This window comes from Teleopsis dalmanni, chromosome 1 (assembly GCF_002237135.1).
Source record: "Teleopsis dalmanni isolate 2A chromosome 1, ASM223713v2, whole genome shotgun sequence".
Taxonomy (NCBI): Eukaryota; Metazoa; Arthropoda; class Insecta; order Diptera; family Diopsidae; genus Teleopsis; species Teleopsis dalmanni.
Window position 1 is genome coordinate 36,114,439 of NC_051846.1, and position 18,089 is coordinate 36,132,527.

The window sequence follows — 18,089 nt, forward strand, 5'->3', positions numbered from 1 at the left end:
TATCCGTATCCGCCGCACCCGTACCCGCACCCGCAGCAGCGGCAACAACAACAACAGCAGCAGCAACTAGAGCAACACCACAAATAGCAGCAGCAACAGCAGCAGCAGTAGCCATTACCACCACCAATACCAACACAAGCACCAGTACTACCACTACAACAAAAACAGCAATAATAACTCAAACAATTATAACAACCGTACAAACCGTACCAGTAACGACAATATCAACAACCATTTGTCAACCATATATAGCAACAGCTGTTGTTACAACAACGGGAGCGACAACAACAACAGCAACGTTACAACAACGTACTACCACCATTCAGCAACAGCAACACCAACAACAGCAGCAACCGCTGTTGTACACGTGCGCCACCGCTTCATTGGCGGCATCATCCTCTTCAATTATTGCTCAACCGCCGCCAAGCAAGATTTTTAAAACGGATCATTTGTGTGTGAACGCCTACAGTTTGCCCACCGCTGCTGTTGCTGCTGCTGCTGGGCATCCTTGTGTCTATTGTGTCATTCCCGTAGTGGTAAGTTCTTTGCCTCAATCAATTATAATCGCATTAAATTATAAGCCGTATTCAATCCTTCAATACTATAAAATCTCTAAATTATTACTGTCAATTTAATTTACGTACACATACTTACATATGCATATATGTACCTATACATACTATTCAAATAAATATAATAATAGGCATAATGAAAATCAGTTGACGAATTTACTTTGATTACAATAGCATGAAAACATGTATTCTAAGGATGTATAGTAAATGAGGAAATAAATTATTGCACTACAATCTATTATTTAGTAATATTATTAGAAAACAAGGTGCACAGCGATAGCTATTGTAGATAGCTCTGTTTATTAACCATGTCTACGAAGGCTTTTCACAGATTATTGAGTTCCAGAGTGTATATGAAGGCATAACAACGCCACCAATCTGGTGAAGCTTTTGTTGGCTAGAAACAAAGTCATTTACTAAAAATGGGACCTGAGCTATACAGATAGCACTTTTGAACATATTTACGTTATACATTGAACAAATTAAAAAACAAAACCAACAAAACTATATCTGAATCACATTAGTATCGATTGAGAGTACTTACTCAGACTGTAGCAATCTGTAAATCAACTAGCTAAAATTCTTAAACCGACCTTCTTTAGCAGAAGTCACTTTTTTTGATATGCCCTTTGGTATATTGATAAATTGTATTGCTGACATCAGTCAGTCCATGTTAGCTGTCCACTTACATTCATTTCCCTTACACCCATTTCTTGATACCTTCAATTGAGTAACGTTTCTTAAGTCCACATAAAGGCTGGATATTAATTAAGTATCGGCAAATGAATAAAATGCCATAGCTGTAAGTTTTGTATATATAATATAACTGTTATAAATTGTTTAGTAATTCAAAAAATTTAAAATAAAAATAAAACTAAAATACTAGTACTACTATTAATTCAAAACAAGATTATCCCTCTTTAGACTAGACGATTAACCATTACACCACCTTCCTGTTCTTCATGTGCTGGGATCCATTATTATTTTAAGGTATTTAAGTTTCCTCACATATTAAAAATTATCTGTATTATCAAAATATTCGAGTTGATAATATAGACTGTAGGACTTTTAATATTATATTTGATTTTTAAAGTCAATTATCACAAAAGAAACCATGTCTATTAATAGAAATTATTTTTTTAACAGAAAGGTGTTTTGAACAATAGTAAATTACAACAACAAAATTTTATTATTTATTTGAATTTTTAGCTGACAATACAACTGTTTCGAATATTGCCAAATATTGTGTGGAAAATATTGACTTTTAATATTGTTTTATTTTCGGACTCGTTCTTGTTAACTACCATCTTTTAAAGATTGGACTAACAAATGCTTATATCTGAAGATTCTGTAAAATGCATTTTAAAGCAACCGCTTATGCCTTACAATTGTCAGGATTTGGGTCTACGGCCTCAAGTTGGATCTCATTAACCTGAATGAAATCAAAAATAAAGTGGGTAGTTATGAGCCAAATAATATTGGTTGGGTAATTTATTCAATTTTGTGTAGGAGATTTTTTTCAGAGATATCACAATAAATTTTAAAGATCAAGGTGAATCATTTACTGTATTCAATCTGAGTTTTATATCCGATTGAGAAATTACTTAACATTAGAAAAACTACTACACCATCATGGCTAAGTGATAAAACTCAGTATTGTATTAAATGTTTAATGTTTGTAAAGTTCTTATTATATATAGTAACATTTTTACGTATATTAAGTGATACTGATAATTTGATATGTTTAACCAATTTACTAATTATATAAAATTTATAAAAATTATTAACCTATAATTGTGGATACACAAATAAAAAAGTACTTTGAGAAATCAGAAATAATATTTATTAACATTTCTTAAATTATTTATAAATAATATTATTACTTACTATAATACATTTAATTATAATATAATATAAGAAAAAATTCTAATACCACAAATGACGGATATTTGGATACTTGAAACAGAAATTCAACTAATTAAAAATTATAAAAAATTGTTGTTGTTACAATTCACTATGGTAACCTCATTCTCACTTCACTTCTCACTTCTCAAACACCTCACTTCTGAAAACAATAGTTTTTATTAAGAATTTAGTTTATTTCGTCAAAACAGACCTTAAAAATAAATTAAAATAATGTATGAAATGTGAGACTACTGATGATTGCAGAACATACTTTAATGAAATTTCCAATCAAATTTATTTATTAAGCAGCTTCATATCATATCATATTAAACAATTATTTTAAAATTTAAAATATGGTTCTCATCATTTCTGACCTAAAAATTTTTATTCGGATCGAAACATTATGTATGTACATCTCTAGTTATATTCTTTGCAACAGCTAGCTGTGGTCTGAGCCAGAAGTTGGTTTTAAGGAGAGAGCTCCTATCCTGTTCTAACATTAGTAACTGTTTTTTATGTTGTTCTTAAATACGACACCCTTAGTCTTATTCTTTCCGACTGCTTAACTGTGATGTGTGCCAGATGGAGATTGTTGAGTGGAAACTGTTGTTCTCAGTTGTTATTAGGAAGTCTTGTTTATGCTGTTCTTATATACAACACCTCTAGTTACATTCTTTGTGATTAGCTGATTGTGCTTTCAGTTAAGATAATGTTGTTGAAATGAGAGTTTCAGATGTCGTCTGATATTAGGAATTCTTATCAAGGAAAGTTGCGGTCTTCTCTTAATAGACTAAATATCTACTACTTGGCTAAGGCGATTTAATGTCGTAAAAGAAATATTGTGCCCCTGTTAGTTATTTATCTATCAACGGCGAAATTATAACACAGAAACTAAATCGAATCACGAAAAACACTTTCGTACTATCAATCTAACAATCATATTACTGTTTCTTTTATTCATTGTTATAATTAAGTTGGGGAGTTTCACACTGCAATCTAGAGATATTTTCTACCGTCTTCATAGATTCAGAGTATTTATCTGAATTTAATTTTTTTTGAACATCGATTCTATTTTTTCAAATCTTTTTTTTTTTCAATCGTTAAACGATGCCCAATTACCTAATTTTTTTGTCTAAACTGTAATATCGGGCATGCTTTAAAGATGTGTTTTGTGGTTTCATTTTTTCTTCACAAATTTTATAAGTTCTTTTAAGCGATTTTCATTTCGATAACTGCAGTAAATTGTTTCAATATAACCTTATCTGTCTTTCCGCAATTTTCTAAATAAATAAGAAAAAATGTCCTGTTCCTATGAAGATCCAAAACTTAACGTGGATATCTGCCGTGAAGGCTCAACATTGCTTCGTTCTTCACGCATCGGTATATTGCGCCGATGAACGCTCCATTGCATGTTCACGGAATTCCGTCGGTACCAGTTGAAGTTATGTGTTTGGATATAACTTCCTACTTGGTGTGGAAGTTATCTCTGCTGATCTTTGGGTCACAGTACCCGGTTGAAAAATGCAACTCTACATCGAATTCTATTTCTATTGTCATAGTTATTCTAGTCTTACAAGAAGAATTTTATTTCTTTCCTGTCCCATTTGTCTGCCATTTCGCTGGGAATTCTAACATAAGCTGAACTCGCGGGATCCACACTTATTTAGTGTGATTAAAATTTTTTTTTATTTATATTATTATATTATAATGTTGATATAGCTAATAACTATTAATAAATAAAATAAAAATTCAACTAACTATTTTTTGTTTTGTTTTTGTAATTAATTTGTTAATTAGAACATAAATAAAAAAGTGATCTCGAAATTCTTCTAAGTTTATTGTATATTCAAATTAAAACAATAAATCAAATAATTATTACTACAATGTTAGTAAAAATTAATAAGTATCTGTTATACTAATTAAATTTTAATTATAGTTAAAGTAGATATTGTAATTAACACTTGTTTATTGAAGTTTCCTATAATTAATATTTTTAATTTTCGATAATAAACGTCGCTTAACATTACCGCATAAGTGCTATTCTCGTTAAAGTATAAAAATAAAAAAAAATAATAATAATAAAAAGCATTGAATTAAAGTTTATCCAAGTTAATTTATGCTCTCCCACTGACTACTACAGGAAATTACATGATACAATTTATCTGCCCTTCATTTCCTTATCATCATTGTCATTATTATTTTTGCAATAATAATTGCTTCGGCTCTTTGCCAATTTGTGTGCGCTTTGAATGAAAATTAAAAACTAAAAAAAGTTCTAAGGAAATAAAGAAAAAAAATAATAGAAAATAAAAAAAAAATAATAGTAAATAAAAAAAAAATAATGGTAAATAAAAATAAACAAATAATAAATGAGCACTGAACATGGCAGATAGCAACAGAAAATAATAAATTCGTACTTTGTGTAAGTAAAGGCAGAATGTAATAGCACATTAAAAACTACAACAAAAAAAAAAATAAAAAAAAAACAAATAAACTTTTAAAGAAACTATAAAAAAATATCAACAAAAAACTGGAAGAAAAACCTTCACCGCCTTCAATATTAATTAAAAAACGATTGCTCCATTTCACATTTTGTTCACATTGTTGCTGCAACCATTTTCCACTACAACACACAGCAGCATCAGCACCAACAGCAACAACGACAACAACGGCAACAACATAACCCATCAGTCCCAGCAACAACATAACCCATCAGTCCCAACAACTATAAACTCAGCATCCTTATTTTTTGTTTTTTCCGAATAAGCTACATACCGTACCACTCGGTAACCAGTGAGAGTATTTATTTTGTTGTGCTGCACTGCAGTCAGTCAGTCAGTGTACAGTGCCATTTCATCCTACGTACTCGTATGGAAACATCCGTAGAAGTTGTAATTTAAGGCAGGCGGAAACTGTTGAAAAATATGCAACTATCAGCGCTCATGATGACGCTTGCAAATGACTAAAATGATTCACTTTCAAGTGGCGTGGGTGAAGTGATATGATGCGATGTGATGCGATGCCGAAGCTGAAGCTGAAGCTGGCGATGTAGTCAGTGCTATGGAAGAAACTTTCAAACTGAACGCGTTGCTTGCTATTGTTTTCACTTCAATTTTACTTATTCTATTTTTTACCCAAATATGATATTTTTGTTTTGGCTTTTATTATCTTATCATCATCAAAAAATGTTCGAGAAATCAGCAAAAATTTCCAAAAAAATATTGCCATATGAATTTTATTTGTCATGTATTTCCCTTAAATTACTAGAACAAAGTAAATAGTTTAAATGACTGGTTATGTTATGAAAAATAAATATTTCTATTATTTGTTTTAACATTATATGGTTTTTGATTTTGTAGAATAAACATTTTTTTGCCTGTTTATCCTGGATTGAACTTTCTAGGAACTTTCAAAGAGAACATTTTAAATTAAAAAATCGCAGGTGTCATTTAGAACACACATGACAAAATATATATATGACGTGGGTCGTCTACAGTCATATATGATTTCAATCGGTTCACGCTGTCAAATACCGTTACTGTACTAAGAGCACAGTCTAAGAAACGCTTTTCGTATGATAAATGCAACTGATTGTACTTAATTGCTTTTCATACAATAAGAGCAACTGATGGTCTAATCTATCTAAAATATAGTCTAATCTATCATCTAAGAAGTATTTCTCTACAATAAATACAACTGATTGCTCTTAATCGGTTTTAAAACTATAAGAGCAACTGATTGCTGCCAATCGCGTCTTATACATTAAGAGCAACTGATGGTCAGATCTATCTAATCTATGCTCTAATCAATAATCTAAAAAGCGTTTCTCATACTGTAAATGCAAGTGAGTGCAATTAATCGGTTCTCATACGATGAAAGGAACTGATTGCTCCTAATCGTTTCTTATACGATAAGAAAATTCTCTCTCACTGTCGAAAACTGTAATTGCACTAATGGTACAACATAGTATGCTCAACAAACGACTAAACTATAGGGTCATCAAACCCATTAACACTCAACAACACGGCGCTTTTAACAAATATATGAGTATATTGCAACGACAAGCACTTCCATTGAATTTCCAAGGAATATTACCGATACAGATTGAACTTAGGTATACGTTCGAATATAATTTCTTCCTTGAGATGGTTCCAGACTCATCTGACATCTTTGGGGCACAGCACATGGTTGTTAAATGTACTTCCACATCGAATCAAAGCTTTGAATATAGTTATTCTAACCACGTAAAATTGAGTTTTGAGCACAATCACCACGATACCTATCACAATCACACCTTCGGTCGATCACTCAGTACCATTTATACTCCAAACAGTATCGGGTGATGACGGTTTAATTACTCGTTTTCACTTTATCAATCATAGAGTGACATAAGCATAACTTCTTTCTAATAAGTTTACAAATATGGATCTATACACAAGGCAGAAGAATGTAAAAATATGCAATAAATAGTGTCGGTACAGTAAAAATAGTACTGAAGCTTATACAATTCAAATATTATTATATTTTAATGGAAAATTCTGCAAGATGAAGCTTATAAGCTTGTTCTATTTAATATGCTCACCTATTGCTGTGGCTGTTACCTTTTTAGAAATTTTCAAAAAAGTATCAAAAAACTTCCAATTTGATCAACAAAAACTTCGAGCAGCTTTCGATCGTTTAGGTAAACTGGTCGAAGTCATCAATTCTAATTTGACAGGTTCGAAGTTCTAAATCTATGTCTTCTAATACATCAAATATGTTATGTATGACTTATAAGACCAATTAAATTTTCTAAAAGACACTAATGATGAGCAGTTGACAATACTGTTTGGTGAGGCTACAGCTGTGCGGTAAGGCGAGAATTCAATTAAAAATTAAATTCAAAATTTATTCTAATAGTAATATAATTTTTTTTTTCGTCACAATTGATTATAAAAATTTTATTAAATTTATTTTAGTTAAATTAATTTATTTTCTAAATGCGATAAAAATTTATCATATCGTTAACCATTGAATAAAATATCCAACACATTTTTAATTCTTTGTGCATTAATTGGCATTTGTATGCTACCATTAAGCACTATTTTTACAATTTACAATAATATGTGTATAAAAAAATTGTCTGAAATATTAAATGATTTATGAAATAGTTTGATATATAAGATTTATTTACAAGCACAGATTAATTGTATGAAATTTGCCATAGATCTTATAAGTGGTTTTTGATAACACCTCTCATTCCTTTCTAAACCCGTATGTGTATTTTACTAACCCAAATAAAAAACGCTTTAAAATGATACACCCTATATAAAGTACATAAATAATTTATATAATACGAGTATTATTCTTAATGATTTTCCTTTAATTTTAATTTGTCAATAGGTTTTTAAACTGCATTATGAATTTTTAATAAATTTAATATATAAAAAAATTTACCAAATTATTAACAAAAACTAACATTAACAATTTTAAATTGTTAAGAAAGAAAACAAGTAAGGGCATATTTTTTTTGTCACATGGTTAACTTGTGAATTATAGATTAATGGATTTAGTAACAGTAAGCACCTATACTCCTCCCTTTGGGTAGGCCTTATTTGAATCTAACACTGAAAGAACTTATTAATCTACTATGTTGAAGCTGTTTTGAGCTAGTGCACTTAAGCACTAGCTATGCTCATTTTGCACTGAGGATTTTTTTTTGTCACATGGTTAACTTGTGAATTATAGATTAATGGAATTTAGTAACAGTAAGCACCTATACACTCATCCCCTTTGGGTAGGCCTTATTTGAATCTAACACTGAAAGAACTTATTAATCTACTATGTTGAAGCTGTTTTGAGCTAGTGCACTTATGCACTTATACTCTTTTTTCACTCGAAGTATTTTCAAAACCCCTCTTTATACCTTGACTAGATTATTGTTTATCACTTCATCAGACTAACATAAGCAATAATTGACCTCAGATCTGCATACCTCCTCGAGGAGCCTGTAACCATTTTTCAATCTATATCAATTTAATTATGAAATTTCATTTTTTTTTGTTAAAGTAAATCTGCTAACTAAATCGGCTAGCCTTAGAAATTCTTCTAAGTGGAGCTAATGGATTGTTGGGCTAGAATAGATTTAAAGCACTGAAATTTATGCACGTTTTTAATTTAAATATTTACTTATTCAATTATTTTAAAATATATATCTAATCAGTTGTATATATAAATTTCTCTGAAATAAGTTATTAATCGTTTTATTGGAAATATGTTTTTGCTTCTATATATATTTTTTTCACGTGTTTGAATAAGCTGTCCACAAAAAGAATACATGGTTGTTATATCAATAATATTTAGAACAAAGTTTATATATATCTGTAAGTTAAATAAAGTTAACTATTATGGAGAAAACATTAATGACGTATTTTATAAATAATTAAATATTATTTTACTTTTTATATTTCACTTCGCTCCTTATTTATTTTTTCATTATCTCGTTACTTATCATGGTCATCATCCTTTTGTCCTTTAAATTCACTACGAACAAACGTGGCTCTCACTTATACATAATCCAACAAAAATCTAAAGATTAACTTTATCTTTAAGAGCTTAACTAAGTATCCTGCAATTGTCAAACAGTACCCCTCGTCGTTCTTAATGTTGTTGGCACATCTTCAGAAGGTAAACAAATTTTCAGATAACAGAACCTAATATACTTTATCTTATTTACTTTACCTTAAATAAAATTCAAATAAGTTTTGTTTCAAATTTTTTGTTTTAAATCTTGCTGAAATGTATCTGAAATAAGCAGATTATATTGCATTAAATATCTTAAATTTATTAAATTAATCATTTAAGTGAATTTTATTATATTAAAAAAATTTTATTATATTAAAAAATTTTTATTATATTAAATAAAACTTACAAGTTTTATTAATATTTTGTAATTTTAATATTAAAATTATTATTTTAATATAATATCATTTTTATTTTTCATCACTTTTAATTTGCATTTTTTAATGATATTTTTAAAATTCAATTTATTTGCTAGTTATTTGAAATTAAATTTAATTAATTTTATATTATACTATATACTGTATAGATGTATATGCATATATATGTCTATTATAATTTGACATATAAAACTGTATATAAATTTGTGTTATTTTAACAACATTGCTGAAAGTTAACAGCAGCTGCTGCTACAGGTAAATTTATTGATATTTAAATGTTGGCATTTGTCAATTTTGCAGAGGCGGTGTACGTACCATGCCATAGACTGAGAAGAAGAGGTTCTCCAAACGACTAAAGGTCAAGCTTTGTTTTGTTTCCATATTATAAGCAACAAGCTGTTCTCATTTTCATTTTTTAATTATCTTTAATTTTCTTTATTTTTTTTAAATTTCTTTTTAAGCTAAACAAAAAGAAAATTAAAATAAATTTATTAATAATTTTATTCTTTATGGAAAATTTATATTGGTCTTTTATTAAAATGGTTAGCATTATCGTTTATGTGTGGGGTTTGATAATATTTATGAATTTAATTATTAGGAAATCATTTTAAAATTATAAATGTATAAATACTTTTCAAATTAACTATATTTGTGCATTACAATCATTAGTCTCTTTGTTTATAGCCTTCCAAGTCTTCTTGACGGGTTCCAATCTAATACAGTTGTTAATTCTTGAGAATTTTGCATTTGATAAATCATTATCAAACCAAAGTCATTTTGGTAATCCTATTGTTCGGATGGTAAAAAAATATATGACTTGGATTACTTTGAATAATTCAGAATATATTACTTGGTCAGCGTTCTCAGTGTTAACTCAGTAATAATATATTAAGATATCATCATCATCATCATTAATGGCGCAGCGATCATAGTTGAATATTGGCTTCCCTTTGTAATTGTCTTCATGTATCTCTGTCGATTGCTACAATTCTTCAGTTTCTTCTTCCAAGCAACTCCACTGTTTGCGCAACGTTGTCTATCCAGCGTAAGCTTGATCGATCTCTTTTTCTTTTTGCTTCTATAATAAGACATACTCCATCGTAAAAATTTAGAACTGCCACATTGTACTGCTAGTGATAACTTCTATTAGGCATATGTATTTGGAACTAATTTACAAGAATCGAGGAATATAATTATATATGACTGATGCCCTGTATATTTATTACTTAAAATTAAATCTGTGAATTATTTTTTGCTTTTTATTAAAATTTCTAAGAGAAGTAAACCAATAATTTGACAAATTTTCGTTAAAATGCTTCAAGCGTTGTGGGTTGTACCGATTATTCTCTGCTTAATGCTACTAAAAAAGTCCAGTCGTGACAAACCACAAGATTTTGGTGGCCAATTTACTTCAGCAAAACATGAAATGTTTTCCATGGACGTTATCACAGAATGATGAAGCAGCACTGGGAGTGTTCGAGAGAAAAGTTCTTCGTAAGATCTTTGGTCCTGTACGAGTTGGCGACGACTACCGCATTAGAATGAACCACATTAGCTGTACGAGCTTTATCACGATATTGATATAATTCAGCGCATTAATATCCAGCGGCTTCGCTGGCTTGGTCATGTCGTGAGAATGGATGAAGATGCTCCGGCGAAAAAGGTGCTTGAAGCAGTAGTTGGCGGAAGAAGACGTGGAGGTAGACCGTGTCTCCGGTGGAGTGATCAAGTTGAGGGAGCAATAACTGGACTTGATATACGAGACTGGAGAAGGCGCGCACGCAGCAGAGGCGCCTGGGGAGACATGCTGCGTCAGACCGAAACTCGGTAACGGGTTGTTATGGCCAAATAATATATATTTATCCTTAATCTTCCGCAAAAAAAAAAAATGAATTGATCACGGTATACTTCAGATATAATTCTGATAAACCAATTCTTATAATTTATAAATATATATAGGTATATAGGTATATTATAGGGGCCATAGGTATATTATATCTAAAGTTTTATGTAGTGAATAATATTGCAGTTCTAATAATTTTGGTTATATTGGTATCAAAATTGTGTCCTACATTTTTGTGTTTATAGAGTTTTCATTGCCCTATATATATTTTTACTCCTCATATAAAGAAGTAATTATTTTATACAGGTGTTTTTTAAATTAAAAAGAACCTCTTTTATCTTAAATAATTTATTGGTATTTAATTTAGAAAATGTTCCTTCACCAACGAAAGGAAGAAAAAAACCAATTTTCATTATTTTATTCCATATGATCCTTATCATATATTCTGTAAGATATGTGCTTTTATAGCATGTTCATTCACATATTTTCGAGGAAAAGCCAAAAGTTGCTGAGCCACACTTTCTAATGAAAAGCATTGTTTAAAGTTGTGTATTTTTGGGTTGTTATCGTGAATGCAATCCAAAATTTTCTGAAAGGACTACACTCCAACAATAGTCGAATATATACCAAAAACAAAAAAAAAACGAAACTAGCGCAAAACACAATGAAAGAAAGAAATATTTATCTTAGTTTGAAGGAAGATATGTTGGAAAACTCTCAAAAGAAATGAATATGCAACGGAAATTATCATCCGTTTTTTGTGAAAAGTTATTTGAGCGTCTTCAGCGATTATTAAAAAAAAAAAGCAGCATGCAACGGAATGTTTATAGCAGAAATCAAAACTTTTTGAACGTATTTTCTACTGCAAGGATATGAAAACTACTTATAGAAATTAGAAATGAAAATAAAAGAAAAAAAATGTTTATAGTTGTTTATGTGAAGAATCCTCGTATTTTGTGAATTTGAAAATTAAATTTATTATAATTTTTATTTATCAACCATAAATAATTCTAAACTTTATTTTACTTGAAGTTTTTGTTTTGAATATAATTTTTATTTTAATTTTTTATTTTTTTAGCATTACCGATATCAACTGCAAACAAACCATACCAAACCACTCATGTCCTTTGCCAATTTTGAATCCGTACTCAAATTACATTTAAAGCCAAAAATTTTTTTAATTGCTACTGACATTTGTTGACCCGTTATTGGTCACAGAGACCGGAAATAAAATGTCACACAAATTTTTGCTCTAAGGCATTTTTAAATATTTAAAAACATTTCAACGAGTTTAAAGAAAGGATGGCAGAATATAAAATAATATTTTAAATGTAAATTTTAAAGTAAATTTATTTAAAAGATATGTGTCGGAAATAATAATTTAAAGCCTTTCTTTTTTGAGTAATCTATAAAATACTTAAAATAATTTTTTAAAACTGATTTTATATATTAAATTATGTTTATGTTTTGTTTGAACAAATTTTAAATAAGAAAAAAGAATTCAATAAAAATAATGGAAGAAATGATATAACATTTGTAGGGGCCTACTTTTTCGGATGATTTGGGACGCTCAGACCTCTCGCCGTCATCTTGAATATCTTCTCAATTTTCATGAAAAAGCTGTACGATTCACAAAATTGTATTTGTTGCTTAATATTTTCTTTAATGTTTTGAAAAATATACTGTATCTATTTAATTTTACATTTTACACAGATTCTAATTCGACATTCTAATAGATAAGAAATAGCAAAACTTATTAATACAATCTTCACACAGCATGAATTATAACTACATAACTGTCTTAAGTTATTGTTGTATATGTATAATATGTTATTTATAAACTATCTTAGAGTATTTAGAAGCTAAGGAGTTCTACATTTTATATCAAAAAAGTTCACTTATTTTGAACACTTAATAAAAGCTGTTCCATATAATACAAGAAGATATAATAAATACAACTCTTTAATTGTGGTTGATGCCAAAACCCGGTGTAAATACAGATTTAAAACTTCTTAGCGTAAGAGTCTTATAGTATGTCTCTTATAGTATGTATCCACTGGTTACTTAATAAATATAACTTGCCAAGTAAAGCTTTAATCATACAAGGCTTCCATTCTTTTTAAACTCACTTAAAAATAAAGTAAGGAAAATTTCATCAAAAATATCGAATGCAACCCTTAAAATAAATTTCCACAGGGAAATGACGAAATTTAAAATATTTGTCATAGGTTTTATATTTAAAATGTAAACAAACAACAGCTAAGCCATAAACAAACAAACTGAGATAATGAGTACTTATTAAAATCTCTGTTTTTATTAACTGAATAGATAGATTTAATATATAATTAGAATAGATAATAGATTTAATATATAAATATATATATATATATAAATGATTTAATACATGAATTATATATTTAATTTTTTGTGTGTTATAGTATTGAGTGAAATTTTTTTGAAGAACAGAAACACTCTTAAAGTTTCAAAGAACTTTCTGAGACATAAAAATTCTTTCCCACACAATAAGTAACTTATGTCAATGGAAACGACAAAATCTTAAAGTTACTTAAATAACTTACTAAGTAAGCAGCGGAAACGTGGCATTACGTTCTCTCACAAAATTTTTTGTCTTTCTCTCTTGTGCTAACTTACATTATACATTATACACTTTTAGATCGTGTGATCAGCCGTCTACCAAAATACCACGTTTATATGGTATTATAACTTTTTTTTATAGAAATATTGCTCTCCAACTGCTGATGCAGTGTGAAAAAATTTAAACATTTAATATATATAAATGTCGTGTGCAAAATGTTTAATATACGTCTTTTTCGTTAGGTGAGCAAACACAAAAAATTAATCGCAAATGCATATTAATAAGAATGTACTCACAGTGCAACCAATACACAAAGTAAAAGGCTCGATGAACAAGATACAAGGCGCGCAATTTTAATTCCTTAATAATTTTGATCGTACAATATATGTTCATATTGGATTTTTTTCATTATTGAACTATATAAAGTATATATATTTATATATATATAATTCCTATATATATATATATATATTTATTATAAATGCTTAATCACAAGTTTTGTCCTATTTTGCTGCATACAATTTGAATGGGAAGTTTTTGTTCATTGTGTTCTGCTGCTCCCCTCACATTTGACACGCTCACTCCTACGCATCGCAAGTGCAGGATTAAAAAAGTCAAAACATTTTAGCATGACAAAAAACTTTAGACATTAAAACAATCAAATAATTTTGCCCGCCAATATGGCGTTCGTGACGGCGTGGTTGATGGCAACTTTGATGGTGAGGCTGACTTTTTGATGGCGAATGGTGTTAAGTCTTTCATTCAGTTGAGCTACCAGAGCTGCCAGACTTCAAATTGTGTGCGAATTTGTAGAGCAATGTTTAGTTTAACTTAATAGTATAGAAACGTCATGCTGTTATAAAAGTTCGAGCAATTACACAAAAATGTTTAGTTTCTCTTCTACTTTTTTTGATTTTTTTTTTTTGGTTGGAAATTAAAAGTTTTCAGTGTAAAATTTATTCTGCTCAATTGACAGTGTTTGTTGCTCTCGAACTGCACTCGAGTTTAAAATATATTATCTACCATTACTGCTTTATCGTTTTTGCATAAATTTATGTAACAAAAATTGTTTTTATGGAATTTTTAAGTAAATAATTTTTTGGTTAGTTGAAGTTTGAAATTGTTTTATATTTCAAAGGTTTTTAAATACCACATATACCGAGTAAGCTTGGTATTTCATTTATTACACATAGTTTATTCATTGCTTTCATTATTTTTTATTTCAAATAAACTCTTTATTTCTAAATAAACAGTTCTATGAAGAGTCATAGAATCAAAACTGCTCTTTAGCTAATTGAAGTTGACCTGTTGGCCTAATTCTACTTACACTACCTAATCTCCTTTTTTTTAATATTTAAATTAACCAACAAAGATTTAAAGTTTTTAGTGCTTCATTTACACTTACCGATTAAATTGCTTGGATTTAGGTCGTATATATTAAAATGTAAAAAAGTGAATTTTTATTTAAGATAAGTAACATTGATATTAGCAGTACAAATTCTATATTTTTTACTCGTACAGTCTCGATATTGCAAAAAGAACTCAGTTTATATATTGATCGTAATATATTAAACCATCAACTAAGTATTTAAAAGTTAGGATTCCTAAGTCATAGGAATCCTAACTGGGCACTGTAAACTAAAACACCATCTTACAAGACTAGGTATACTTACGGATGCAAACTGTAGTTTCTTTGAAGAGAATAAGGAGTCGGCCACACATGTTCTTTTAGAATATCCTGCACTAATGCACATACGAAATAGGTTCCTAGGAATGTGTTTTCTTACGGAAGAGGCAATAAAACTCTGTAAAGTAGGTTACATACTACTTTTTCTTGACGGAACAGGGCTTAACGACCTACCCTAAACCCAAAGGGGGCACAATAGACCCGATGGTCGCAGTGTCACATCCCTTAATAATAATAATAATAAGTATTTAAAAACTAAGTTTCAGAAAATCGAATTCCATTCTCTATAGATCAATCTATATTATCAATATTTGATATAATCATTACGCTGCAAATAAAAATGACATAAATTGGCGATAATTCAAACTCAAAAATCAAAATAATTATTTTACTATAACGTATAATAGATTTGGTGAAAAATTTGCACAATATGTTCTAGTTGTCGTTAGCTCCCTTTTGAAGTAATCAATGAGCAATATGTTATGCCGAGTCAGCCTTGAAATATGCAATAAACGTCTTTTTCTGAACACCTTAACCTCTCCAATTATTGTTTTTTTTTTGTTGGTCTCTAGAGTGGATTAGTCGTGGTTCCATGTGTTAATAACAGTAAGGAATTTATTCAAAAATGTAGCATCTTACTTAAGTCCATTAGTTTAAGCCTAAATTAAACAAGATTTTTATAAAATAAATACGCATCTTAAAGCTCTGTAAAACGGCGCATGTTATGGCTAATAGTTAGCCTCACTGTAAATAACTCCTTTTAAAAAGGACTTTTAGTATGATTATCACAGTATATCAGTTAAGAATCGACGCATGTAATGGTTAATTACTTACTTACTTAGTTGGCCATTATAGACGTGAGTCGTCCTTGACCGCGTCGAGTAGCCTCCGCCAGCCAGCCCGATTAGTTGCTAACTGTCGCCAATTGGTAGTAGCGAGCGCTCCCAAATCATTGGTCATCTGATTTTTCTACCGAAGATGCGGACGTCCTCTACCGCGTTTTTCACCTGCGGGTACCAAAAATACTTTTCTAGCCATAGCAGTTTCTTTCATTCGCTATTGTAATTCCCAGCAAATATCTATTTTATAAAAAACCTGTTTACTTCGGACAATAATATTTTTTATTTAGTTCTTAAAGCAAACAACGAGGTTCTTCATGTTTTATAAAAATTCCTGTACAGTATTTAATTTTTAACTGATATGGAAATGAAATGGTTTCTTATATTGGACCTCACATGAAAATTTAACTTGTACGTGTTTATGCCAAGGTTGCCATACATCATCAAAACCATTAGAAAATTCTAGGTACTATTTAAATTTTAAGCTCTGTATTTTCAAAAAATGTAAATGAGTATAATAAATTTAAATAAAACAAGAAAAAACCTTCATGAACTAACTCGTCGTAATAATGTGTATTTTTAGAAGGTGTTTAAGAACTTAAGTGCACTAAAATATTGCATGAGATTTATCAAAATAAAGCAGTATTACTGAAATAACAATGAAATATTTACAATAATAATAGCTGTTGACATTTAAATGTGCTATTCGGGTACTTTTGAAAGAGTCGTGCTTAAAACAACAAGACAAAGTAGGCAACAGTAGTGTTCTTAAAAATGAGAAACACTTAAAATATGTAACAATATTCATAGAGAATGTCATATTATGAGAAGCAAGACCACAGCATGCAAAATGAAAACTTAGCATCATGAAAGCATGCAAAATAAAAATTAAAAGAATTCTACAAAATTCAAGAGAAAAAACATGTAAAACCCTAAAAATATGAAAAGTCAAGATGTACCACACTCACGGTGGCAGCACAACATTAAGTAAATTTCAGGATACCACTTAACCCAGTCAGGCATGAAGACAAGTGCCAACTTCCACCTTCCGTTCGCAAAAGCACACAGAACAGAACTACTATATAAAAGTATCTACATACTATACATGAGTATGATGGCATCTACATACATATATAATGTATACTTATAGTACGTTCTACGTATGTATCTATGCATGGAAATGCAAGTGCGTGTTCGGGCCTGAAGTGATAAAAAGCCTACAAAGTAATTTGAAAGAAAATCTCAACAAAATATTTTCAACATTAAAAAATCTGGAGCACGCAAGAATTTTTAAATAAGTTTCATTGTAAATATGTTTTGCATTTTAATATCTACCCATTTAAACATATTTAAGTGCAAATTATTAAGGCTTGTTTTTCATATAAATTAAATTAATTTAAATATTTACATAAATTAATTTTCTTTCATTAAGCTGCGCTCAAAACTTTTTCATGTCAAATGTTTGATGTCCTTACGCCAGCAGCACTAATGAAATCCTGAAAATATGTATGATAACTTTGTGTATATTGTATGTGGTGTGTTGTGTAGTCGTTAAACTGGAGAGCATATAATTTGCTGAGGAAAAAAACAAAACTCAGGTGTACCTAACTGGATTGTAGACAATCAGCAAAAATGAAAATATTCCTTTAAATATCACCGCAGGCACTGCAAGTGATGCTGAAATGTTATCCTATTTTTAGAAGCAATTT

At 29.5% G+C, this 18,089-nt stretch overlaps 2 protein-coding genes across 2 annotated transcripts in view; both read left to right on the top strand.

Moving 5' to 3' along the window:
- The window catches only part of LOC119679548 (mucin-2-like), a 3,792-nt gene extending 1,789 nt beyond the window's left edge, over positions 1-2,003 (top strand). The window contains exons 2-3 of the mRNA XM_038091968.1: positions 37-536; positions 1,941-2,003. Coding sequence (XP_037947896.1) covers positions 37-536; positions 1,941-2,003 — 563 coding nt within the window. The remainder of the gene's footprint in view (positions 1-36; positions 537-1,940) is intronic.
- Positions 16-18,089, top strand: part of LOC119673526 (protein alan shepard) — a 252,310-nt gene continuing 234,236 nt past the window's right edge. Inside the window, exon 1 of the mRNA XM_038084819.1 lies at positions 16-536. The gene's annotated coding sequence lies outside the window, so the exon portion shown is untranslated. The remainder of the gene's footprint in view (positions 537-18,089) is intronic.